A 23,417-nucleotide genomic window follows, 5' to 3' on the forward strand; every position below is an offset into this window, starting at 1 on the left:
TTGGCTTTTCTTGTTATAACTAATGAAAGAAGGGATGTAAAACGGCGTCCCGGGAGCGAGAGGACTGGGTGGCTGAGCGGGCAATGCTTCAGGCGACTGTGGCATAGGATTCTTTGACATGATGCGTGGTTGCATTGGCGGGATCATGCGTTTTAATTTAGCGATTTGTTTTTGACAGCATCAAGCGAGCATAGCAGTAATTGAGTACACGGTATACAAATCTACATGCGGAATACACCGAACTTGGTCTCATTGGGGGCGACGCAATTGCGTCCACCCATGGCAGCACTCAGGGCGAGGCCAAGGTAGCGACGGGTGTGTTGAGGGGGAATGATGCCGTCGTCCTGGAGCAGTATTAGTCAGCAATGTGTATTAGGGGGAAAAAGACTGGAGCAGAAAAAGGGGACAGAAACGAACGCACCCAAAGACGGGCGGTAGAAAAGACGGCATCGCTCTCAGCATCGATGCGAGTACGCAGTTGTGGATCGGGATTGCGGGTGCCGACAGTTTCCATGACGGTGGCCAGCTGCTCGCTGCCCATGACGGCGATGCGAGCATTGGGCCACATCCAGAGGAAATGGGGGCTGTAGGCACGGCCACACATGCCGTAGTTTCCGGCGCCATAGCTTCCGCCAACGACGACGGTGAACTTGGGGACGGCGGCACAGGAGACGGCGGCGACGAGCTTTGCGCCGTGCTTGGCGATGCCGTCTCGCTCGGCAGCAGAGCCGACCATGAAGCCGGCGATGTTCTGGAGAAAGACAAGGGGAATGCCACGTTGGGCGCAGAGCTCGATGAAGTGAGCGCCTTTCAGAGCGGCAGCCGAGAGGAGTACGCCATTGTTGGCGAGAATGCCGACGCGATGGCCATGGATGCGGGCGAAGCCAGTGACGAGAGTGGTACCGTAGTCTGGCTTGAACTGGGCCAGGGCAGAGTGATCGACGATGCGGGCGATGATCTCGAGGGGGTCGATAGGCTGGCGAAGATTTGTGGAGGCGATGCCGAGCAGCTCGTCGGGGTCGTAGAGAGGGGGAGTAGCGTCTTTGGACGGGCTGTCGGCAGGCGGGTAGTTGAGGTCGGCGATGCAGCGGCGGGCGAGAGCGAGAGCATGGGCATCGTCGACGGCGAGATGGTCTGTGACACCGGAAACGGTCGAATGCATGCGGCCGCCACCGAGATCTTCGGGGCTGACATCTTCGCCGGTGGCAGCCTTGACCAGCGGCGGCCCGGCGAGGAAGATGTGGCCCTGTCGGTCGACAATGATGCTCTCATCGCTCATGGCAGGAACATAGGCACCGCCAGCAGTGCAGGGACCCATGACGACGGCCAATTGGGGGATGCCGGCGGCCGAGAGACGGGCCTGGTTGAAGAAGATGCGGCCAAAATGGTCGCGATCCGGGAAGACGTCGGCCTGGAGCGGCAGGTTGGCGCCGCCCGAATCGACGAGATAGATGCACGGCAGCCGGCTCTGTGCCGCCACCTCCTGTGCGCGCAGGTGCTTCTTGACCGTGATGGGATAGTAGGAGCCGGCCTTGACGGTGCTGTCGTTGGCGACCACAAGGCACGTGACTCCGGCGACGCGGCCGATGCCTGTGATGATCCCACCAGCCGCAACATCGGCGGCAGTGCCGGCGACGCCGTAAAGTCCATGGCCGGCGAGTGGTGAGAGCTCGAGAAAGGACGAGCCCACGTCCAGCAGCGCGGCCACGCGGTCGCGCGGAAGCATCTTGTTGCGGGCCACATGTTTTGCTCGTGCCGTATCGGGGCCACCGCGCTGGGCCTGTCGCGTCAGCTGCTCGACCCGATCGACGGCCGCCCGCATCAGCCGCGCGTTCTCGCGGAAGCCGTCGGACGAGACGTCGACGGTCGTGGGCAGCCGCGAGAGCGCCTCGGCCGTAAAACCACCAGCCGCAAAACTGGCCACCGTGCGCGCCAGACGGACAGGACGTCGACAGCCAAGCGACCGCATTGTCGCCGCCGAGAGAGACATGTTTGAGGGTGCAGAATGGGTGTGTTTGCAGTCGAGCAGGGAAAAGGGAAAACACAAGACCACAGTTGAAGCTATCCCCGGATTCGTGGGGAAATCTGGGGCGCCAGCACTAACCGAAGCAAGCCGCTAGGCCCCGCACACTAAGCCGAGCTTCGGGCTGGCATGTGTTGTGCTTCGTCGCTCCTTCCCGGTGTCGTTTGTTCTGTGCCTGCTTTACGGAAGGACTATCAACGGATAGAAACTGACGGCTCTGGCAATCTGTCCTTGTCTGGCTTCAACATCAAACATCAAAAACTCACCATGGCCACAGCTAGAGTGCTCCGGCCATTTCAGCCGCTCCGACCACTCTTCCATTCTCTCCATCATCCCCTCCACCCCTTGTTCATATCTGCCCGCACTCCTCCACACCACCGCACTCTCGCGTCCAAGCACCCCAAAGGTTTTGTGCCACCTCCACAGGCTGACCTGGACGAGCTCCGCGAGCGGGTGCAGGAATTTACACGCCGCGAGCTGACCGAGGAGGTGGCGGCGGCCACGGACAAGACCAACAGCTTCCCGGCCGACATGTGGCAGAAGCTGGGCTCAGCCGGCTTCCTGGGCATCACGGCAGACGAGGACGTCGGCGGGTTGGGCCTTGGCTATCAGGCCCACTGTGTCGTGATGGAGGAGCTATCGCGAGCGAGCGGGTCGGTAGCGCTCAGCTACGCTGCCCACTCGCAGCTGTGCGTGAACCAGCTGCAGCTGCACGGCACGGCAGCCCAGAAGGCGGCTCACATGCCGGGGCTGATTGCCGGCACCACGATCGGGGCCCTGGCTATGTCGGAGACGGGAGCCGGCAGCGACGTGGTGAGCATGCGGACGACGGCGCGCGAGGCTGTCCAGCACGGCCGCAACGGCTATGTGCTCCGGGGCAGCAAGATGTGGATCACCAACGGGCCGGACGCTGGCCTGATCGTGGTGTATGCCAAGACGCGACCGGATGCCGGCTCCAAGGGCATCACGGCCTTTCTGGTCGACACAGCTGCCCGGCCGCCTGGTTTTGCCTGTGCCCGCAAGCTCGACAAGATGGGCATGCGTGGTAGCAACACGGGCGAGCTCGTGTTCGACGACGTCTTCGTGCCGTGCTCGCACGTCCTCGGCACCGTCGACGGAGGGGCGCGCGTGCTCATGGCCGGTCTCGATCTCGAACGGCTCGTCCTCAGCGCCGGTCCGCTCGGACTCATGCAGGCTGCCCTCGACCTCGCGCTGCCGTACACCCACCAGCGCCACCAGTTCGGCGTCCCGGTTGCGTCCTTCCAGCTCGTCCAGGGCCGTCTCGCCGACATGCATACCAAACTGCAGGCCTCGCGCGCCTACACTTACGCCACTGCCCGCCGTGTCGACGACAGCAGCGACATCCGCACCGAGGACTGCGCCGGCACCATCCTCTACGCCGCCGAGCGCGCCACCGAGGTCGCCCTCGACTGCATCCAACTGCTCGGTGGCATGGGCTACATGGAGGAGATGCCGGCAAGTCGGATTCTGAGAGAGTGCGTCTGGTCCACTGGCCTTTTTCCTCTTTTCCCCTCCTCATTTTCTCCTCTTCTCTCCTGACATTCTAGTGCAAAACTCTACGAGATCGGTGCCGGCACCAGCGAAATCCGTCGCATGGTCATCGGCCGAGCCTTCAACAAGCAGTACGCCCACTGAGCAGTAGACCTAGAGAACAAGTGTCAGAGCCAAATAGAACAAATCCGGACGACCGGAAACTTGTACATCGGGCGAGACAGCTCTGAACACGTGATGCAATCTGCACCCCAAGCCGGAGCTTTGACCCAGCCAGCGCACACACAATTTGTGGGCCCGCAGGTCCAAGCCGATGTGACAGATCGTCAGGCCACCGCGGAACCACACCACTACGACGTATGCGGAGGAAATGGAGTCCGGCCGTCTACACCGATCGACTCATGCGGCCACCGGTGGGTCAGTTCTCTCCGGATGGCGGGCCTTCCTTAGATAGTACAAAAGACGGGGTCTCGGACAGCTTGTTCAAAGTCTACCTACCAAAAAGAGGCAAGTGTCAAGTGCCTGTCCAACTCGCACATCTTGACCTGTCAGCACCAAACCCCGACTTTCCGCCATGAATGCCCTTAAAGTTGGAGGGGTGTCCCCTGGGACCATGTCCAGGTGTCTTGCTCACCGTGCCTTTGTCCCTACGCTGGTTCTCTCTGCAAGCACAAGAGCTCTTTCTCGTCCAGGTGCTGCTGCTTCCATTTCTGCTTCTGCTTCTGCTCCCAACAAGACCAGACTGCCGGTCTTCTTCTCAACCTCGACCCGCATGGCTGCTGCCGGCACGATGAAGGCGTTTATCTACGAGAGTGCCAACAAGGCGCGACTGCTGGACCACCCGCGGCCGCAGCTGCTGGAGCCTACGGACGCGGTGGTGCGAGTGCAGAAGACGACCATCTGCGGCACGGACCTGCACATCTGCAAGGGCGACGTGGCGACGTGCTCGCCGGGGCGGGTGCTGGGCCACGAGGGTGTGGGCGTGGTCGAGGAGGTGGGCTCATCGGTCAAGGGCGTGTCGGTGGGCGACCGGGTGCTGATCTCGTGCGTGTCGTCGTGCTCGTCGTGCCACTACTGCCGTCGCGGCATGTACTCGCACTGCGAGACTGGCGGCTGGATTCTGGGCAACTCCATTGACGGCACGATGGCCGAGCACGTGCGCGTGCCTCACGCACAGTCGAGCCTGTACGTGCTGCCAGCGGACACGACGGACGACGACGCGGGCGCGCTGGTGATGCTGAGCGACATCTTCCCGACGGGCCACGAGTGCGGCGTGCAGAATGCGCGCGTGCAGCCGGGCTCGACCGTGGTTGTGGTGGGTGCCGGTCCGGTCGGCCTAGCCGCTCTGATCACGGCCCAGCTGTACTCGCCGGCGGTGCTGATCGCGATCGACATGGACGAGAATCGGCTGCGGGTTGCGCGCGAGATGGGCGCCCACCACACGATCAACAACGGCGGCGGTGCCGAGGGTGCGGCCAGGGCCGTCGAACAGGTCCGCGCCCTCACCGGCGGCATCGGCTGCGACTCCGTCCTCGAGGCCGTCGGCCTGCCGGCCAGCTTCGAGCTCTGCCAGCAGCTGCTCGCGCCCGGCGGCGTGCTCGCCAACGTCGGCGTCCACGGCACCGGCGTCACCCTGCACTTGGAGAAGCTGTGGGATCACAATATCAGCGTGACGACACGGCTCGTCGACACCGCCACCCTGCCGATGCTGCTGAAGCTGGTGCAGGCACGGCGCCTCAACCCGGCACAGCTGATCACGCACAGTAAGTCTGGACGGCACGAGGCGAGAGCGGACAGAAAAGACAGAATGAAAACTGACCAGCAGAATTCAAATTCTCCGAGATGGAAAAGGCCTACGATACCTTCCGCAATGCCTCGAAGCACAGCGCCCTCAAGGTGCTGGTCGAGATGGATTGACCTGGATAGCCTTCTGGAGTTCCGATTCGTTCCGGTTGCACTCTATTCAAGCTTAAATTACAAAGTTCAGCAAATTGATTCATACTGCGTGCCTATCTATGCCGTGATCTTTTGATATCCACTGCTCGTGCCAGAAAGGGCGAAATGAAAGACGTCAAAGGAGAACAGGCTATGGGTAAATGCAAACTGCCGCCCAATTCAGCACTACTATAATACTCCGTCAAAACACCCAGCAGACGCCGCATATGCACTGATGTTTGATGTCCCGTCTACTTGGAGGCTGCCCGCTTTCGGCCCTCGTCTGAGCTGGAAGTCCCGCCGATTGCGCTGCCTACCGCTGCCTCTGTCGTCACACCTCCCACGGCTCTGCTGCTACCGAGCCGGATGCCGTCACTGATGCCTTTGCTGCCTCTGAGCGAGCCAATTCGCAGGCTGCCGGCATTGCGGAACTTTTGCGACGAGGTCTTGCGCAGCGTGGGTGTCATGACGACCGCTGCCGATGCTGCCGTCTCGTCCGTCTCCATCGTCGAGACCGTCTCGGCCGTGCCCGACAGCGGTGGTGTGGTGGTGTGCTCATGACCGTGGCTGTCTTGTTCAACCGCCTTGTCAGACACGGTCGTGGTGACGGCAATCTGGCCGTCCTGATCGCTCTGGGCGCTCTGGTCGCTGTCAACGGCGTCGCTGCTCTCAGGCAGATAGTGGACGACTTGCGAATTCATGCTCGCGTGACGGGCGTTTCGGTAGCGTGCATACTCCTCCTTGGTATGCTCGGCGCCGGTGAAGCTGTCGATAGCGTCAAAGACGTGGCGGAAGACCTGGCTGTCGACGTCGCGGGCCCACAGAAAGTCAAGGTGCTCGTAGTGCGGGATTTCGGTGGCAACAGTTTGGGCCGGCAGCTCGCGCAGCATCGCGCGGATGTCGACCAGCGAATCGATGCCACCGTACACCAGGACCACAGGCGTCTTGATATTGCGCGTCGGATACTTGGCCACCTTGGTGTGCTTGGAGTGCAGGGCCAGCGGCGGATGCACGTCGTCGTCGTACATCTGGAACGACTTTGTGCGGATGATCTGGAACCAGTGCACGACCGACTTGGTGCTGGTGTAGGAGTAGAGATGGGGGTATGCGGCCAGCTTCTGGGACGCGGAGATGTTGGCGGTGCGCCAGCCAAACAGGAAGCTCAGGCCGAGGTCGATGACACGCACAAACAACGGCGGATAGAGGAGCGACTGCCAGAGCGTGGCCGAGCTGAGGATGGAATGACGGCCAAAGAGCAGATACAGCACCTGCGGCGATGCCTTGACGAGTGCGTCGACGATGCCGTTGGACAGGCCGGCCGGCGACATGGCGGGTGCGAGTGCGATGAACACATTGACCTGGTCGTTGAGCTTGGGATGGATGGCCAAGGCGGCAAAGGCCTGAGCAGTGCCTTGTGAGAAGCCAATGTAGGAAAGGGACGGCTGGCCGGTGACGTCGAGCACGTAAGCGATGCTGTCGGGGATGTCGTGGAAGGCGAACTCGTCGATGGAGAAGTTCCAGAAGACGGAGCTGTCGGCTGAGCAGTTAACCGATTTCTTCGAGTACTTGTTGCCGCGATTGTTTCCCAGCCAGACGTCGAAGCCGCGTTCGACCAGCATGAAGGGGAGACAGCGCCGCGCATCGGTCGCGCACACCCACACCTCGCTGTTCATCAACAGGCCGTGGTGCATGTAGATCACGCGCTTGGCCACGCTGCGTGGACCATCATTGACCTTGACGTCCTCCTCGCCCCGCCGCCAGGCCAGGCGGTGAAGGCCGAGCAGGTAGCCGTCCTTGGTCGAGAAGACGTATTCCTCGGCCGTGTAGCCGAAGACGCGACAGAGCTCGACAAAGTCGGACGCATCGCTGATCGAGGTCGAGATGGCTAGATCCCGTTAGTGCGGGTGGCGAGACACCGATCTGAGACAGGCGACGAGAAAGAAGAAAACAAGGACTAAAAGACAAAGACAACAAAGAACAAAGAACAAAGAACAAAGAACAGGAAACAGGAAACGCTTACATTTCTTCTTCTCCTGGGCTCGCTTCTGGGCCGGGCTGGTGAACCGATTAAATATCCTTCGCGAGGCACGATAGCAGAGATCGATGAGCCAACTCGCTGCAGACACGTTAGGATCAACAAGTCAGGGGGCACGGAACAGACGACGCGATGCCAGACCGACGTACGCAGACACAGGGTGAGGATGCGGATGGTAGCCTCGAGGGCAACTAGAAAGATTGAGCTGACGAGGGCCGTGTATTCGGGGCTGGCAGTCCCGGCAGTTAGCATTTGTGCGAGATTGGGAGAAGAGAGAGATAGGCCGCTATTGAGAGCGGTTGGGCACACTGACACATTAAGCCGCCCGACAAACGGCACAGCCATGACGAACACGGCACCGGCAGGAGCAGAGAAGCGGAAGAGTCGCCTTCAGACTAAACGGTTGATGGAGACAGAAGCCGGGTGCCAATCATGGTTGATGGGGCAAGAAAAGATAGGAGGCGTTGACGAGTGTGGAAATATCGACTGTGATTACGGAGTAGATGATGTCACATGCAAATGACGGCCTGATACAGAGGACTCCGTAATACACGCAGCAGTCGCTATGGGGCACACTACGCGAACTGCAGCTACGGGGCACGTTCGCAGTGGCTTAGCGGCCGTGGTGCGCCACACGTGGCGTCCAATCAGGACTCTGTCGAGGTGCGAATTACTGCGAATGCGAATGTGAATGTGAATTTGCAAATCATCCGATGCGCTGTCCGACAACCTGCCGCCACCATGCCGAGCTCCTGCAAAGAAATCCGTACGCTGCTTGCCCTTTCGTTTCGTCCTCGCTCTGACTGTCCCAGGCGCCGCGCTTGCGCAGTGCCTCCAGGAATCCGACTGCATCATGGTGCAGCGCCACACGGCCGCCGAGTGTCTGCGCGAGCCGCTGTCCAGCACGCTGTCGCCGCACTGCCAGCAGCTCAAGAAGGGCTTTGGCGAGTGCCGCCGCGGCATGATCGACATGCGCAAGCGCTTCCGCGGGAACCAGCCGGCCGGCGCCAAGGCCCTGCAGGCCAACGCCACGCCGGCACCGGGCACCATTAGCGGCACGACCGAGTCGACCGAGACGGCGTCCGTCGCCGGATATCAGCTGTACGCCGGCCGGTCGGCCTTTGCGGGCGCCGTCAAGGTCACGTCCGGCAACGAGAAGGAGCCGCCCGACTGGCGCGAGCTGGAAAACGAACAGTACCGCCGCGATCAGGCCGCCAAGAAGAAGCTATGAGGAGGCGAGAACAAGCAGAGGCAGCGAATCGGCTCGTCACGAATTCACGACACAAGGTGTGGCCATATCGTTCATAGTACTACGGGATATAGAGAAAACGGGCGTTTGGGAGGCAGCTCCAAAGTTTGTCTTTAAACTCTCTCTCCACTCAGACACGGGTACCTGGGCCTTCTCACGGTCCTGTGCTCGCGTGATAGACCGGGATTGGGGATGCGCATCGTACGAGAGGATTCCAGTGGTTGTGTCGGCATTCCGGCCGACTGAAAAAAAGTATGGGATGGGACAACAGGCGGAAGAATACATACGATAGTCTACTGCTTTCTGATGCAAACGTGGGGCAGTTCGCAGCGACCCAAGACAAAAAGGCACACTTGCGAGTCTGCGGATAGTCCGGCTTTGCACGACGAAACGGGTTGTACCTCGGGCGTACTTCTGGCCTCCAAACCGACACAAAGATACGCAGTCGTAACATGGGGCAAAGGCTGGTTGTCGAAAATGCCTATCATGCGCCCACTTGCCGTTCTCGGACTGGCCCACACGTCCTGGCGGCGGAGAGCATTAGCGCCAGCGATCGACCAATATTGCGCCCCGGAACAGCTGTCGTAATGGGAAGAACAAGGAAAGAAGCAGCCTGCGTCTTAGGCATGCAGATGGGCAAGCACGGCCGGCGATCGGGAAGGTTCCACGAAGCACCCCAATCCGTCCAGCGCTCCTTCCCTCGCGAGTAGATGTCTTCTTCTGGTGATGGAGCAACTTCCTTGACAGCCGCATTTTGGCTGCCTCGTGAGAAAGGCAGTGTGCCCCCAAAAGTCACACATACCACAACATGCAAGAAGATTGGAGACAGGGGTCTGGATAAGCTCAATATTGTCCCGGCCAACGGACTGAGAGCTTGGCGTCTTGGCGCCTCATCCTCCTGGCCATCTGACGGATAGATACTTGCGCATTGTCCCGTTTCTCAAACTCTGCCTTTCTGCCGCAAGGCATCGCCACTTTCGTCATATGTGCTGCCCTGCAGGCTGTCGATTATCTGGGAGCCTGTCGACCGAGCTTCCATCAACCGCATCTCGCCTGCTTCTCGTCTTCTTCTTTCCATCGTTACCGTCTTGTCAGCCCCCCTCTACGTCGCCCGGATCTCGGAAATTACATGCTGCTCCTCATGTTGCTGCGTCGATCTCCTAGTGCTGCGTGAACCTTGCTTTCTCTCCGCCCTGGCAGGCAGTTTTGGTGTAAGTGGTGCTATATATTGACCGACTGCGGCGGCTCTAAACTGGACGGATTTCCGGCATCGTTATTCGTTCTCCGTCTGTCCCGATGAGAATAGTACGTCTCCGGCGATGGCGTCGTCGCCTGGTACTTTTCCTGGCATTCGTCGTGCTCATGACGCTGTACCTTGGCCACACGCTGGCAGCTAGTCATGACCTATCACACTTTGTCCCAGCTCCTGCTCCGGAGGATATTGGGAAGCATTCTGAGAATCCGTCTGCCGCGAAAGCAGGAGAACCCTCGACAGAGCCCGAAACGGCTGACGACAACAACAGCGAGGATGCAAACAGCCAAAACTTGGTCTTCAGGGTCATGCCGGATCCCCGGCTGCAACCCATGGACAACATGGCATACGGTACCAGTGCACGGCCACCTATCAAGGGCTTCGCCACCGCAATCGTTGAGCTTCCGGTAGAGCTCATGGTGGACGATGACAAGACCAGTGCATTGCCGGCGACAGCCCAGCCGCTGCGTCGTCGACGACTCATCTTCATCGGCGACGTGCACGGCCAGCGCAGCTCTCTCGACGCGCTGCTCGAAAAGGTCGGCTTCAGCCCCACCCACGACCATCTGGTGCTGACGGGCGATCTCGTCAACAAGGGACCCGACAGTGCCGGCGTCGTGAAGCTTGCCATGGAAGTTGACGCCAGCGCTGTGCGCGGAAGCAACGACGACCGAGTACTGCTTGCATATGAGGCCGTGCAGGCCACCAAGAGCATCAGTCGGGCCCGCGGCTTGCTGAACATGATGTCCAGGCCGGCTGACCTAAGTCGAGACGAGGCCGCCCGGAAGCGAAAGCAGCTTAGCATCGAGGTGGAGGGCAGACGGGAGCGAGCTCGGGCGCGGTTGCGACGAGAAGAAGAAGAGAGACTCTATCAGCGGGAAGAAGCCGAAGAAGAAGAAGAAGCCGGGCCTCTCTGGGGCATCTTTTCCTTCCTAGGCTTCGACAAAGACAGCCAGAGCGAGGAGGAGCAGAGCGAGGAATACACGCTGGACCTCGACCGAATCAACGCCGATTTGGACGCACAGCTCGGCCACGACTCGTCCACATATGACGATGACCAAGAGCGAGCTGTTGCTGCCAGCCTGTCGCCCGAGCAGTACCGCTGGCTGTCTAGCCTGCCCGCAATCCTGCACATTGGCTCCATCGTGCCGGTGGCCACGAAAGTCACGAAAGTAACAGAAGCCGAATCGTCGTCTTCTTCGTCTCCCGCCCAGTTCGAAGACGTTGTCGTTGTTCATGGCGGTCTCGTGCCAGGCCTCTCGCTCGCCAGCCAGGACCCGATGGCCGTCATGACTATGCGCAGCCTCGTGCATCCGGCCGACGAGTTGCGTCGGGAACGGGCTCGGGACATGATCGAATACGACACACGGCTGCGGTCACGCGGCTACATTCGGCCCACCGATTACGTCTACGTGTCCGAGCAAAAGGTCGACCGGGTCTTCCACAAGCTGCAGCACGCCGTCTATGGGCCCGACCTGCAGCACCCGCTGGCCTCGATCGGCTCCTCCTCATCTTCTCAACCGGCTCTCCTCACCACTTCACCCTCCGACCTTGTGCTGCTGCCTGTTGAGGCTCACTTTAGCGAGGCCGAGGACGACAGCCGGATGCCTTGGGCAGCTATCTGGAACCAGGTGCAGCATGCCAAGGCAGCGTCAGAGTTCCGCACCACTGTCATCTACGGACACGACGCCAAGACGGGTTTGGCAGTGCCGCCACAGACACTGAGGCAGCAATTACATTCCACGCAATCGGCATCGGCATCGACATCGGCATCAACATCGACATCGTCACCAGGTTGGCTAGCCAGTGTGTTCAGCATTTTCGGCATTTTCGGCCATGGTCGGAGAAACGGCGGCCGAGATTCCGGCTACACCTTTGGGCTTGACTCGGGCTGTGTCTACGGCAACCAACTGACGGCCCTGATCGTCGAAGCTGGCTCAGACGGTAGCGTGCAGCACTACATTGAGCAGGTGGACTGCCCGAAGGCGTCATAGTAAACCTGGGAGACATGCAAAGCGGGGAGACGTTTGGGTTTGTTTCACTGTTTTATCTCATGTCACTCGATCAGCGGCGTTTAAAGTACATTCAAAGCGAATTTTTTTTATTTTTTTTTATTTTTGTTTTGTTTTGCTGAAACTAAAACAGTATGGCAGAGATCCGAGATCTATTCAGTATCTTGCATTCTGTGCACGCGAAACCTAGTAACCAGATTATTATTCTGCCTCCCGGCGTCCGTGCCGTCATGCCGTTGCTGTCGTATTTGCTTATGCGGCAATCTTGGCCTTGAGGATGTCCTTGAGGGTGATAGCGTCGGCAGCAAACTTGCTGATGCCCTCGCGCAGCTTCTCGACGGCCATCTGGTCCTCGTTGAAGTCGAAGCGGAACAAGGCCTCGTCGTTGATGTAGGACTTCTTGGGGATGTCGAGAGTGGCAGCGACAGCAGCGTCCAGCTTCTTGGGCACGGCCTCGGTCGAGTTGAGCAGCTCCTCCAGCAGAGAGGGCGAGATGGTCAGGTAGTCGCAGCCGGCCAGCTCGGTGATCTCGCCGGTGTTGCGGAACGACGCGCCCATGACGATGGTCTTGTAGCCGTGCTTCTTGTAGTAGTTGTAGATGGCCTTGACGGAAGAAACGCCCGGGTCGTCGTCCTTGGTGTAAGCCTTCTTGGTGCTGGCCTTGAACCAGTCCAGGATGCGGCCGACAAAGGGGGAGATCAAAAAGGCACCGGCCTCGGCGGCGGCAATAGCCTGTGTCTGCGAAAAGAGCAGGGTGAGGTTTGTGTTGATGCCGTGGTCGCGCTGCAGGATCTCGGATGCCTTGATGCCCTCCCAAGTGGAGGCGATCTTGATCAGGATGCGGTCCTTGGAGATGCCCTGCTCCTTGTACAGCTGGGGAGGGTTAGCGGCCGTAGGACAGAAAGATGCTAAAGTCAAAACGTACGTCAATGATGTGCAGGGCCTTGTCGACTGACGCCTTGGTGTCGAAAGAAAAGCGGGCGTCGACCTCGGTGGACACGCGGCCGGGGACGATCTTGAGGATCTCGCGGCCGAACTCGACCAGAAGGGCGTCCAGGGCAGCATCGACCTGCTCGTCGACAGAGCCGCTGTGCTTCTTGCCGTAGGCGACGGCGGCATCGATCAACGGGGCGTACTCGGCCTTCTTGGCCGCGGCCAGGATCAAGGATGGGTTGGTGGTGGCATCCTGGGGCTTGTACTTGGCGATGGCTGTGGTTGTGAGCAGAAGGAAAGGAACAAGAAGGATAATTTCGGAAGGGCAAGGCCAAACTAACAAGCAAAGTCACCTGGCCAAACGTGTTAGTATTCAGCTATGCAAAAGGCCGGAGCGGCCGGAAGGCACAGAAGACTTACCAGAGTCACTGACAACGACCTGTGAGAAGCAAAAGTAGCCAGTCAGCAAAAGACAGGTAGAAGGACAGAGAGGGAAAACTGCTAGATAGCTGTGGGAGAAGCGGTGATTATGCTAATGCACGCCGAGTGCGCCATGACATACCGTGCCAGAGGCCTTCAGCTGTTCCAGAGAAGAAGCCATTGTGTAAGTGTGGGTGAAGGAATTGGTGATGGAAGATGGGAAGCTCGAAAACTGCAAATTCTGCAGAGTACAGAAGAGGATAGAGATGGGAAGATGGGAGAAGGAGAGTTGGGAACAGGTGTGGAAGTCGCGCAGATAAACGCCGTTTTCACGGTCGAGGGGGGCGTCATGAATTTGCCCCTCCTCGTTTTAGGTTGCTGCTGTTCGCTCCGGCATCCGGAAAGAGAGCTCTGTCGAGGCAGCTACGACTGCTCGCCGACCCACTTTTGGCATAAGCGTCCGGACGACTGTGCTCCGTTTTCCGTTTCCTGCAAGACGCTGAATAACGCGTTGCGACGACTCCGCCCGTACTCCGTACCGGCTTCCCAGATTCCAGCAGCAGCCGCCACCATCGACGTGCTTCTCGCCAGCGTCACCCGAGGCTGGCTCTGGCAGCTCTCGGACGTCTGCCGATTCTGTTGGGATTAGTGGGGAGGGCAGGACGTGCTTGGCAGCTGCGATGATGTCGTTCTCGGCGGGCCCCACCTACCCCGCACGTGCTCTGGCAGAACTTCCTGCCAGCTGGCAGGTGCTGTCTGGCAGCCGGCAGGACTGGCAGGGGAAACCAGCAGACCCGCATGGAAAATGAAAAATATCAACAACTTGCAACGTCGTCCATCGACACCGACACCGCCTCCGCCGCCGACCTCGCATTACACACGCCCGTCTCCGCCGCAGCCATGAGTTTCATGCCCGTGAACCCCCGTCCGATGCTCCAGGACCTCGTGGGCAAGCCTGTCTCCGTGCGGCTCAAGTGGGGCGAGACCGAATACAAAGGCGCGCTCGTGTCGATTGACAGCTACATGAACCTGCAGCTGTCGGACACGGAGGAGTTTATCGACGGCGAGTCCACCGGCCAGCTGGGCCAGGTGCTGATCCGGTAGGCTGGACGCTGTGCGACGCTGCTGCACCCTTACTAACCCGGCCAGATGCAACAACGTGCTGTGGATCCGCGGCGACGAACGCGACACCAAGATGGAAGACTAGCACGGCCGACTGACTGTCGGATATCGATATCGGATGGCGGATGTCTGGCTGGCCGGCCGAGGAAGGGCCGTGGCCACTGCTGAGCCCGGGGTGAGAGAGCCGAGAGAAGGATCCGAGCTGGACGGAGCTCTCGTATAATACCATCTATCCAATAGGCAAGGCGTCAAGAGGAAAGGGAGTCTTTTCTGTCATTTTCATCCGTTTTTGTTGGCTTGCACGACGAGGTTGAGCTTGGGAGAAGGGGCTTGGAGATTCGTGTTTCAAAAACTTTCAGAAGAGCCAGCCGTCAGATTCAATCACATCTTCACATCACATCTTTTCAACCCACCGACCTTTGCCATTGAGACAGAACCGAGAGCAGGGTGTGCACGGATTGAGACTCACCAGACGGCAGTGCATCCAAGACAAAAACAATACAGACCAAGTGATCGTTGCCCTTGACCGAACGAAGAGTCATGGCCGAGCGACTGCTGTACAGCCCGGCGATCGAGGTGTCCATTCACCGGCCGTTGAGCTACCTGCGCCAGCTGGCCGTCGACGCCAGTCCAGACGAGGCCGGACTTTTGCGCGCCCAGCGTCAGCTGCTGCGCTCAGCCACCGCCCGTCTGCACCGCAAGGGTCTGAGCACCGATACCGAGACGTACCGCCGCCTCGGCATCCTCATTCCGCCCTGGCGCTATCCCGTCGCCTTTGAGCAGACCCTCAATGCCCTGCGTGACTACTGGCGGCGTCATCGTACCGCCAAGACGCTTGGCTGTGCTGCGCCCTATCGTCAGGCCCGCGATCGGGCGGCCGAGTATCTGCGCATGCTGGCCGACTTTGGCGACGGCGACGGTGACGGCTGCGTGCATGCCGACGACGACAACCCTGACGACGACGACGACCCTGACTCGTCCACGCGCTTCGCCCACCTGCTGCCCAGCTCCACAGACATGCGCGTCTTCCGGCTCGTCAACGGCAACCTGGAGATCCCCAGCACCCTGCTCAAGGCGCTCGCCAGCGCCGGCCGCATCGAGGACGCCTTCTTTCCCGACGAGCCGACCACCTGGCAGATGTCCGCGGCGTCTCGAGAGGCCGACGATGGCGCCGGTGATGCTGACGATGCTGATGTGATCGACGTGGACGAACACTTGTTTGTGGATGCTGTCGAGCTGCCGATCGACGACGACGACAATGTCCACAATGCCCAGGAGCTCATGTCGCCCGTCGCCATCAGACGTGTCCGAGAGGCCACCGCCCACTTTTTGCGCCAGCTTCAGCAGCCGAATCATCAGGACGTCGGATCCTCCTCTTCTGTCGGACCGCTGAACAGCCGCCGAGCCAGCGACACTAACCGGCTTCTCCGTCGGCTTCTCGACCTCCACCAAGGACACGGCACCTACACAGACATCCCTCCCATCATCATCTGCCCGCTGCCCGTCCTCTTGCCGGGATCGGCTGCGTCCATGGCAGCCATGGCCTCCATGGCTTCTATGGCTGCCTTGTCTGCTGTCTCGCCCGTCGTCGTGCCTGCAGATGCCGTCGGCTTGTCTTCTTTGCTGTCGAAGTTGAACGCAGAGGCCGACAGTATCGCCTCGTCCTCGAGCTCCCTCACCAGCAGCAGCTATGCTGGCAGTGTCGATAGTGCTAGCAGCCGCAGTAGCAGCCGCACTTCTCACAGCTCGACGTCCAGCTCTTCTTCATCCTCTTCCGCATCGTCGGCCTACTCCTCGCGCAAGCACCGGCTCCCCGTCATTGACGAGAGACCGAAAAAGAAACACGGGAGCCGTGACTGGCTTGACTCCGTTTTCGACTAGGCCAATATACCCCCGACTTAAACATCCGCTGACTAACCACGTCACATGACCTCCAGGACAGTCCTCCATCTTCACACTTATCCTACGCAAAACCAAGGCATTCTATCTTCAGCAGTTTCTTCTTTCCAATTCTATTTTTCGACATGTTGAGAACCGGTCCAAAGACAATCATGCAGCTATCCATGCTCCATAACACGCCGCCGTCTAATCCGTGATTTTCACGCTGCCGAATCATACCAATGCTCGTTTCTGCTGCTTTTTTGTTCCCTCCTTACCCAATGCTTTCCGAGTCGATGTCGTGAGGTAGAAGAGAGAAGATGGGAGGAAAAGGAAAGAAATACAAGAGGTAGCCTTTGCTCTAGTCCTCTGTAATGTCGCCGTACTCCCACATGCCGTACTTGCCCTCCTTGGCCTCCTTCTCCGCCGCCCGCAGCACCTTGAGCGTCGGCTCAAACACTGCGCTGCGCTCCCACACCTTGAGCTTCTTGGGCACCAGTCCGTGTCCGTTTCGAAGAACCTCGCGGTTGAGCGACTCGTTGCGCTCCGGCCCGTCGCCGCCCGTCTTCGGGTCGAAGACCGTGATGTAGCTGAGGCCCTCCTTGGCATCCACAAAGTCAAAGCTGCCCACCAGCTGTCGTCCTTCTGTGCACTCGGCAATGAAGTTCATCGCGTCCTGGAAGTAGTCCACGGCTGTCGGCAGCTGCACAAACGACAGCACCGCGTCCACAGCCTGTGGCTTGAGCCGCTGCGTCCCGAACTTGCTTGCGTCCAGCGGCCGCAGCTTCGACCACGGAATCTTCTCGCTGTTGCCGTAGTCCACGTACACCACTTCGGCCACCTTGGCCGTCCGGTCGTTGGACCGAATCTTGGCCCGGTACCACTGGTTGTCCAGCGAGAACTGCGCCGATACATAATCGCCCGCCTTGGGGTTCTCCCGGATCGCTACCTTGTTCTTGCTGTCTAGGTGGAACCGCTTGAAGTCGCTCATCAGCGTCTCCAACGCCGCCGTCCCCTGGCCAATCACCTGGATCTTCAACCGCCCGTTTGCGTCGATGTTGGTTACCACAATGTCCCGATAGTCCTGTGGCCGCTTCTCCAGCGTCACGCCTTCTGCAGTCGCTGCCGTCCCGCCGCTCGCTTCGTTGGTCTCTTCTGCCACCTCATCCTGCGACGGGTCCCAGTCGTGCCATAGGCCCTTCCGTGCCTCCTTTGCCCGCTGCTCTGCTGCGTTGAGCTCTGCCGCGTTGCCCGACTTCTCCGCCGAGTACTGGTGCACCGTCGCCAGACCCTCCTCCACGAGCGCCTTGGCGAAGCTCTCGCGGTTCACAAACAACTCGCCGATAAAGCCGCCTGTCTTGTCCACGTCGTGCACGTCGATTTCGCAGTCGCGCTGGTTACACCGCCGGTTGGCCAGCTCCAGAGCCTCCTCGCCAAACGGCTCACCCTTGTCCTGTGTATTCCGCCCAGGCGCACGGGGCGCCCGAATGCCTGCCAGCACAAGTGTGAGCTTGACTCCCTCGCGCGGGATCAGGATCGTGAAGCGAGATCCAGATTTGCAAAAGTCCACGATGCCGGGAACCTTCTTTTGCCGTTGCAAAGTCGACGCCTGGATCTTTGCCCGCTGCACTGTCTCTGATGCATCAACGTATTGCTTGATCTGATTCGCGTGTCAGTATGACGAGACGTAGAAATGGGAAAATAAAACCCCCCGATCCGCACATCCTTTGAACCTACCTTTGGCGACTTCCCTGACCACATGCCCTTCTTTGCTTCCTTGGCTGTTTCTTGTGCCGCTAGCAGCTCGTCGTAGTTGGGCGCGCGGTCCGTGTCGTCCTTCCGGTGACGGATGACCGTGGCATAGCCCTCCTGCACCAATGCCAGGTTGAAGTTCTTGTCGTTGTGCGTAATCGTGGCCACATCTCGGGCCTCGAAGTCCTCTGTAGCCGGGCGAGTTCCGTCAACGCTGACGCGGACGTGTTTCCCAATGAGCCTCTTGCGAAGGAACTCCTTTGCTTCGTCCTGGAACGGAGCCTCGGTGGCCTCGTTGCGACGAGGTCCACGGACGCTGCTAAGCTGGAGTCTGCTGCATGTTAGACATCTGTCGATTTTAGATACCTCCAACACGCTTGGGAACAATGCCTACCGCTTCTCGGCCCCCGACTTATTCCGCACAATGATAGTGTCGGCACTGATGATCTTGATGACGGTGGCATCAAGGTTGCCCTCCGACACCTTGGCAACGTGGTTCTTATGCAGGCGCTTCTTCGCATCCTGTGCCACCTTCTCCGCAGCCCGCAACGACGGCATGCGGTCGCCAAGCATGGTGGAGTGGAAGTCGTTGCAGCGCGCCAGGCCTTCCTCCAAGAGGAAGACGGCGATATTGCCGCGCGGGTGCAGGACGGTCGCGACCAGCTGGCCCTGTGGACTTGCGCCGGCGATCTGGATCTTGACCAGGCGCTGCAGTAGTCGTGTCTCGACAAAGCGCTGTGCCTCTTTGCCGAACTCCTCGCCGGGCTGGGTCTCGCCCGTCGACTGGTTGACGCGCTCGGTGGCCGGAGTGCGGATCCCGGCAACCAGCGTCATCACTTGGGCGTGCTTCTTGTCGGACAGCAGCAGGCGTACAAGCAGGCGGTCGCCCGCAAACACGCGCTCGATGATGCCGTCGACCGTCTTGCTCTTCCACTCCGTGAGGAAGCCGGGGCCGCCCAGGTCGTGCTGGACCTGGATGGAGCCATCGGCGCCGGACCAGAGGCCACGACCGTCGGTACGTGCCTGGGACTCGAGGCTGCGCAGGGTCTCGAGGCGCTGCACGATCTCCTCACTCTCCTCCTTCTTGCCAGCATCCTCGCGGACCTTGAGCCAACCGGCAGAGACGGGCGCATCCGGCAGCTCGGGGCTGTCCTTGACGAGCACTGTGCCGTAATCACGCTGCGACGACGGCACGGTATACAGAACGGTGCATTGGACCTGTTTGTTGAGGACGTTCGTGCGGAGGTACTCGCGAGACTGAAACGCAAACGGCTCCTCGTTGTCTTTGCTCAGGCGGGGCGCACTGACAAAGGCCAGAGAAAACGTGCGCTCGAGAGTCGGATTGTTGGGGCTGGTGAGGACGAGGGTGTCACCGCTCAGCACAGACTTGACAACGGCGACAAAGACCTTGGACATGGCGGGCAGGTAGACGGGACAGCTGCAACATTCGGTCAGTGGTGGAGCCCCATAAAGACATGCTCAGTAAGCTTGTGCCTGCATCAGTCCAGACGGCTGCTCGATGGCCTAGGCCCCATGAACAACCCTGCACCACCATGCTTCACCGCCATATGGGGCTTCCCGAGCGGAGCACAGCCAAAGATCATGCACGATTTCGACACTGGACGGACATCATGGCACGGCCGAAAGCAAAGCCGGAGCGAGATGCAGCGCTGGAGTCCCAATGTAGCAGTCGATCTGCAGGGTACCCGACGACTGAGCCAAAGGGCAGGAGGGAGATCAGGTTGGCAGGGCGGATGGTGACATGGAGGCAAAAGGTAAAAGCAGGCGGACGGAGAGGCCGATTCGAGCTCTGGAGACAAGAGAAAGACAGCTGGACCTACCTTGTAACAGAGACACCAGACAATTTGATGCCAGAGATATAACAAAAAGGTACAAAGTATAAAGCAGAATGAAGCTTGTAAAAGGGAGAGGGACGGGAAAAGGGCAGCACGGGCTGGGCTGGTAGAGGTGTATAAAGTATGGAGGTGGGAAGCTTGTGGCGAAGCTTCCAGAGTTGTGGACAGAATTCAAAAGCGTCGTGTGCTCAGCGGTGTGCTGTGCTCCAACACTTTATTTTCGGAAGGGGCATTTCTTTTACTAAAAAAGGTCCGAGACGCAATGTGGGGAAGGAGCGGCTGGACCCAATGCACTCTGGCACAGGGGTTTTTGGCCAGCAGGCATGAGCATGATTAACAGCACGCGTGGGGCCTAATTACCCCTCCGTGCTGCTGGCTGCTGCTTGCATCTTGCCCTAAATATAGCCATTGCTTCCATTGGCCGCAGAAGGGCTCTGGATATACGAGTTCGGGTTGACGGGATGCACGCAAGACGGGTTAACGATGTATACGGATGGTGTTAAAAGCTTCATGTATTTGGGCAGCCTGTAGACACATGCGGTCAGATTGCATCGCAAGCTAAGATATCCTCCAATGTGTCTGTCCGTCATAAATCCGCATCAAGAGATCTTTTTTCTAACCGGACGGCTGCTTCGCACATTACGTTCTGCTTAGGCCGAGATGCCAATGACACCGCAGGCCGGACGGGCACCGGCATTGCCGGTCTTGAGGCTGTCCTCGTTGCCACCCTTGCCGAGATCGTCGGTGCCGCCGTGGACGACAACGGTGCGGCCGATGACGCTGTTGGGGCCGATCAGCTGAACGAGCTTGTCCTCGATGGTGCCCTTGGCAATGCCCTGGGCGTCCGTGGTGATGTTGCCGAGGTCGCCGACGTGGCGGACCTCGTCGGTCGGCGCACCGTGGGTCTTGGCGAAGGGGTTGACTGCGCCGCGGTTAATAGGGCCGCGAGAATAGAAACGACAGAAGCAGCAGAACAGGATAGCTTACAGTGAGGGCCAGCCGAGGTGCAGCCGTTGGTGTTGTCGCCAAAGGTGTGGATGTGGAAGCCACGCTCAGCGTTGGCGTCGTTGCCCGTGATCTCGTAGGTGATGCGGGTAGGCGAAGACTCGGACACCTGCTCGAAGATGACGGTGCCGGACACCTTGGCGTCACCACGGACGACAGCAACTGAGCCTGTTAGCGAGGCTGATCTTCGTCGGTACCTCTCACCAGCCAATAGAAGAGTCTGCCCTGCGCCAGGAACCATCAAGGTGTGCAGACGAGCCATATCGACACGCCCGAAACGGAAAACTTGATCACTCGAGCTCTAGAGTCGGACACCATGCCGCAAAGGTACCCATAAAAGCGATCCAACAGGGCTGCAAGAGGGAGTGGGATATGCATACCTGCTTTGACCATTTTGATAGATTTGGATGTAGACGGATAAATTGCGGGAGTGGCAGTGAGGATGCAAAAAGAAAGAAGGAAAAGAAGGGGAGGATCAAGAAGAAATAGAACGCTCACAGCGGAAGCAGCGGGGAGGGACTAGAAGGGCGGGCGCCGAGGAAACGCAGACATTGGCACCGGGTAGCAGAACGGCACACATCGGAGATCCGAGGCCGGCCAATGAGATGGCCATTGCGTGCGAGGAGGTGGGGGAAAGGGCCCGGTTCTGCTTACAGTTGCTTGACAGAATAGCTCCAACAGGGGCAGCCCCGCATCACGAAAAATCCGCGAGTGCTGGGAGCTGCCTGGGGCTGTCGCGTCATTGCCGGCCAGACCCCTCCTGGCTGACAAATGATGGCGTACGCGAAGAGCTTCATCCCGATCCCGGTCGTTTAGCGGGCAGTTTGGGCAAACACCGAGCGGGCGTAGGGCTACTCCGTACTCCGTACTATGATGGTATCAATATATAATGTGTGCCTGGCACGTTGAAGCCTACGACGTATCTTGCACTCCCTCTGGGTTGAAGCTCCGAAAAGGAAGGGGGATTCTATGACACAAAACAGCCCCCTGCATTGTTTGGGTGTTGGTGACAAGAATTCGATTCGATTCTAAGCCGTTGTTTTTTTTGTTTTGGCTGTCGGCTCCCAACGATTTGCGTCGGCTTTATGACGGCGCCCGTTTCAAAACGGTTCTTACAAAAAATGGCCTGGGTTGGGCTGCTGCAACGCTGTGATCAGCCCTGCAGGCCCAGCTTTCAAGCTACCGAAAGAAAATTCATGGCACTGGCAGCCCACACCGCGAACTCGGCGCCGACAAAAATGGCATGTGCCATAAGATACATACGATAGTAGGGACCGCCAGCGACACAATGCGTTTCTTGTGCGCCGGAGCTATTGCAGGATAGAGTAGCGCACGTCGCGTCGTGCGTGCGGTGTACAGAGTACTCATAAGCCTCTTTCTCTCGCTTGGATAATCAAAAGACGTTGCCTTGCCCCTGTGCACGGCCGTTCACTAAATTTATGGTCAGATTGGAAGGAAAAGAAGGGTACTCCGTACATACTTAGTACATACTAATTTGCGTTTCTTACTCGTAATGCTCCCCCCTAGCGGTTTCCCTGTACGGAGTACGAACGAGCTCGCCCAGGAAAGAGCAACGAGTCGGGCGGGGATCCCTGCCTACTACATATGTAAGATACGAGTATTCAGCGAGCGCTGCGATTGGTCCGCCCAGCCGTTGGCGAGTCCGGGTTGCCTTGGAGGTCGTGTCCTTGCGCAATTACCCATTTCGTTTCGGATGCTCTCTTGAACCTCAACCTTAACGCTGCAGTTCTTCCCACACGCGACAGCTGACGACACGCCGAAACCATCTTGGACGGTCGCTGTCAAACCGGACTGCCTTCAGCTGTTCCCAACCTTTTCACGACCACTCTGCGTCAGCGTGACCAAGGCAACCTGGCAACAGGAAAACCCCACGCCGACAAAATCTTGACCCGGCTCCGTTTCGCCGTCGAATTACGGACCCACGAGCCACAAGCCACGAGCTGCGGCCCCTCGACACAGGTGAGATAAATCAGAAACCTCACGAAAGAGGTAGAGCTGCCAAGGCGTCGACAACGACTGCCGACGAGAGTGTGCACATCTCAGTAGCCTGTCGGCAGTGCGTCACCTCAGCCTTCAGCCTCTCTGCGAACTGTGACCTACGCCTTTCGATCAGCAGTGGCATAGTTACATTCCACTTTCAACGGCTAGAAAGTCAGCGAGAAAACCTTCCGGCTCTCTTGCCTTTTCATTACCCACTTCCCACCTCCGCCCAATTTTCCCTCTCCCGAGCCGACTTTCTCTACTTCTGCACCCACCTTCTCTATCCTGACTGCGACCGTAATTCTTGGCGACGACGAACTTTGGGGATCGACTGCCGTCGACCGGGACGACCTATCTAGAGTCGACAATTTAATTACAGGTTGCTCTCGCGGGTACCAGCGTGAGTCTCCTCTTCTCTTGCCCGCCACTTTC

At 59.1% G+C, this 23,417-nt stretch overlaps 10 protein-coding genes across 10 annotated transcripts; 5 read left to right on the forward strand and 5 right to left on the reverse strand.

The window, feature by feature from the left end:
* Positions 1–221: 221 nt before the first annotated feature.
* Positions 222–1,990, reverse strand: CMQ_5031 (methylcrotonoyl-carboxylase beta mitochondrial precursor; the record flags this gene model as incomplete). Its single annotated transcript, XM_014315967.1, has 2 exons — positions 222–344; positions 422–1,990. The coding sequence occupies 2 exons, from the start codon at positions 1,988–1,990 to the stop codon at positions 222–224; spliced, it is 1,692 nt and encodes a 563-aa protein (XP_014171442.1).
* A 300-nt stretch (positions 1,991–2,290) lies between these two features.
* On the forward strand, positions 2,291–5,452 carry CMQ_5039 (isovaleryl-dehydrogenase; the record flags this gene model as incomplete). Its single annotated transcript, XM_014315975.1, has 5 exons — positions 2,291–3,519; positions 3,592–3,666; positions 3,866–3,952; positions 4,277–5,298; positions 5,361–5,452. 5 exons carry the CDS (start codon positions 2,291–2,293, stop codon positions 5,450–5,452), a joined length of 2,505 nt encoding a protein of 834 aa, XP_014171450.1.
* A 269-nt stretch (positions 5,453–5,721) lies between these two features.
* CMQ_4929 (triglyceride lipase-cholesterol) lies at positions 5,722–7,757 on the reverse strand (the record flags this gene model as incomplete). The annotated part of the gene is made up of 3 exons (XM_014315865.1): positions 5,722–7,355; positions 7,491–7,586; positions 7,655–7,757. 3 exons carry the CDS (start codon positions 7,755–7,757, stop codon positions 5,722–5,724), a joined length of 1,833 nt encoding a protein of 610 aa, XP_014171340.1.
* Positions 7,758–8,246: 489 nt separating this feature from the next.
* On the forward strand, positions 8,247–8,736 carry CMQ_5068 (cytochrome c oxidase assembly protein; the record flags this gene model as incomplete). The annotated part of the gene is made up of 2 exons (XM_014316004.1): positions 8,247–8,271; positions 8,318–8,736. The coding sequence occupies 2 exons, from the start codon at positions 8,247–8,249 to the stop codon at positions 8,734–8,736; spliced, it is 444 nt and encodes a 147-aa protein (XP_014171479.1).
* A 1,380-nt stretch (positions 8,737–10,116) lies between these two features.
* On the forward strand, positions 10,117–12,000 carry CMQ_4939 (serine/threonine-protein phosphatase family; the record flags this gene model as incomplete). The annotated part of the gene is made up of 1 exon (XM_014315875.1): positions 10,117–12,000. One exon carries the CDS (start codon positions 10,117–10,119, stop codon positions 11,998–12,000), a length of 1,884 nt encoding a protein of 627 aa, XP_014171350.1.
* A 270-nt stretch (positions 12,001–12,270) lies between these two features.
* Positions 12,271–13,552, reverse strand: CMQ_5007 (transaldolase; the record flags this gene model as incomplete). The annotated part of the gene is made up of 5 exons (XM_014315943.1): positions 12,271–12,891; positions 12,944–13,227; positions 13,293–13,304; positions 13,372–13,390; positions 13,514–13,552. The coding sequence occupies 5 exons, from the start codon at positions 13,550–13,552 to the stop codon at positions 12,271–12,273; spliced, it is 975 nt and encodes a 324-aa protein (XP_014171418.1).
* Positions 13,553–14,169: 617 nt separating this feature from the next.
* On the forward strand, positions 14,170–14,578 carry CMQ_5084 (small nuclear ribonucleoprotein; the record flags this gene model as incomplete). The annotated part of the gene is made up of 2 exons (XM_014316020.1): positions 14,170–14,471; positions 14,521–14,578. The coding sequence occupies 2 exons, from the start codon at positions 14,170–14,172 to the stop codon at positions 14,576–14,578; spliced, it is 360 nt and encodes a 119-aa protein (XP_014171495.1).
* A 455-nt stretch (positions 14,579–15,033) lies between these two features.
* Positions 15,034–16,374, forward strand: CMQ_4991 (uncharacterized protein; the record flags this gene model as incomplete). Its single annotated transcript, XM_014315927.1, has 1 exon — positions 15,034–16,374. The coding sequence occupies one exon, from the start codon at positions 15,034–15,036 to the stop codon at positions 16,372–16,374; it is 1,341 nt and encodes a 446-aa protein (XP_014171402.1).
* A 358-nt stretch (positions 16,375–16,732) lies between these two features.
* On the reverse strand, positions 16,733–19,539 carry CMQ_4933 (transcription factor; the record flags this gene model as incomplete). The annotated part of the gene is made up of 3 exons (XM_014315869.1): positions 16,733–18,031; positions 18,109–18,454; positions 18,518–19,539. 3 exons carry the CDS (start codon positions 19,537–19,539, stop codon positions 16,733–16,735), a joined length of 2,667 nt encoding a protein of 888 aa, XP_014171344.1.
* Positions 19,540–20,629: 1,090 nt separating this feature from the next.
* CMQ_5018 (superoxide dismutase) lies at positions 20,630–21,377 on the reverse strand (the record flags this gene model as incomplete). The annotated part of the gene is made up of 3 exons (XM_014315954.1): positions 20,630–20,901; positions 20,967–21,146; positions 21,365–21,377. The coding sequence occupies 3 exons, from the start codon at positions 21,375–21,377 to the stop codon at positions 20,630–20,632; spliced, it is 465 nt and encodes a 154-aa protein (XP_014171429.1).
* Between the last annotated feature and the right edge of the window lie 2,040 nt (positions 21,378–23,417).

The sequence above is a fragment of the Grosmannia clavigera genome, assembly GCF_000143105.1.
Source record: "Grosmannia clavigera kw1407 unplaced genomic scaffold GCSC_160, whole genome shotgun sequence".
In the NCBI taxonomy this organism is placed as follows: Eukaryota; Fungi; Ascomycota; class Sordariomycetes; order Ophiostomatales; family Ophiostomataceae; genus Leptographium; species Leptographium clavigerum.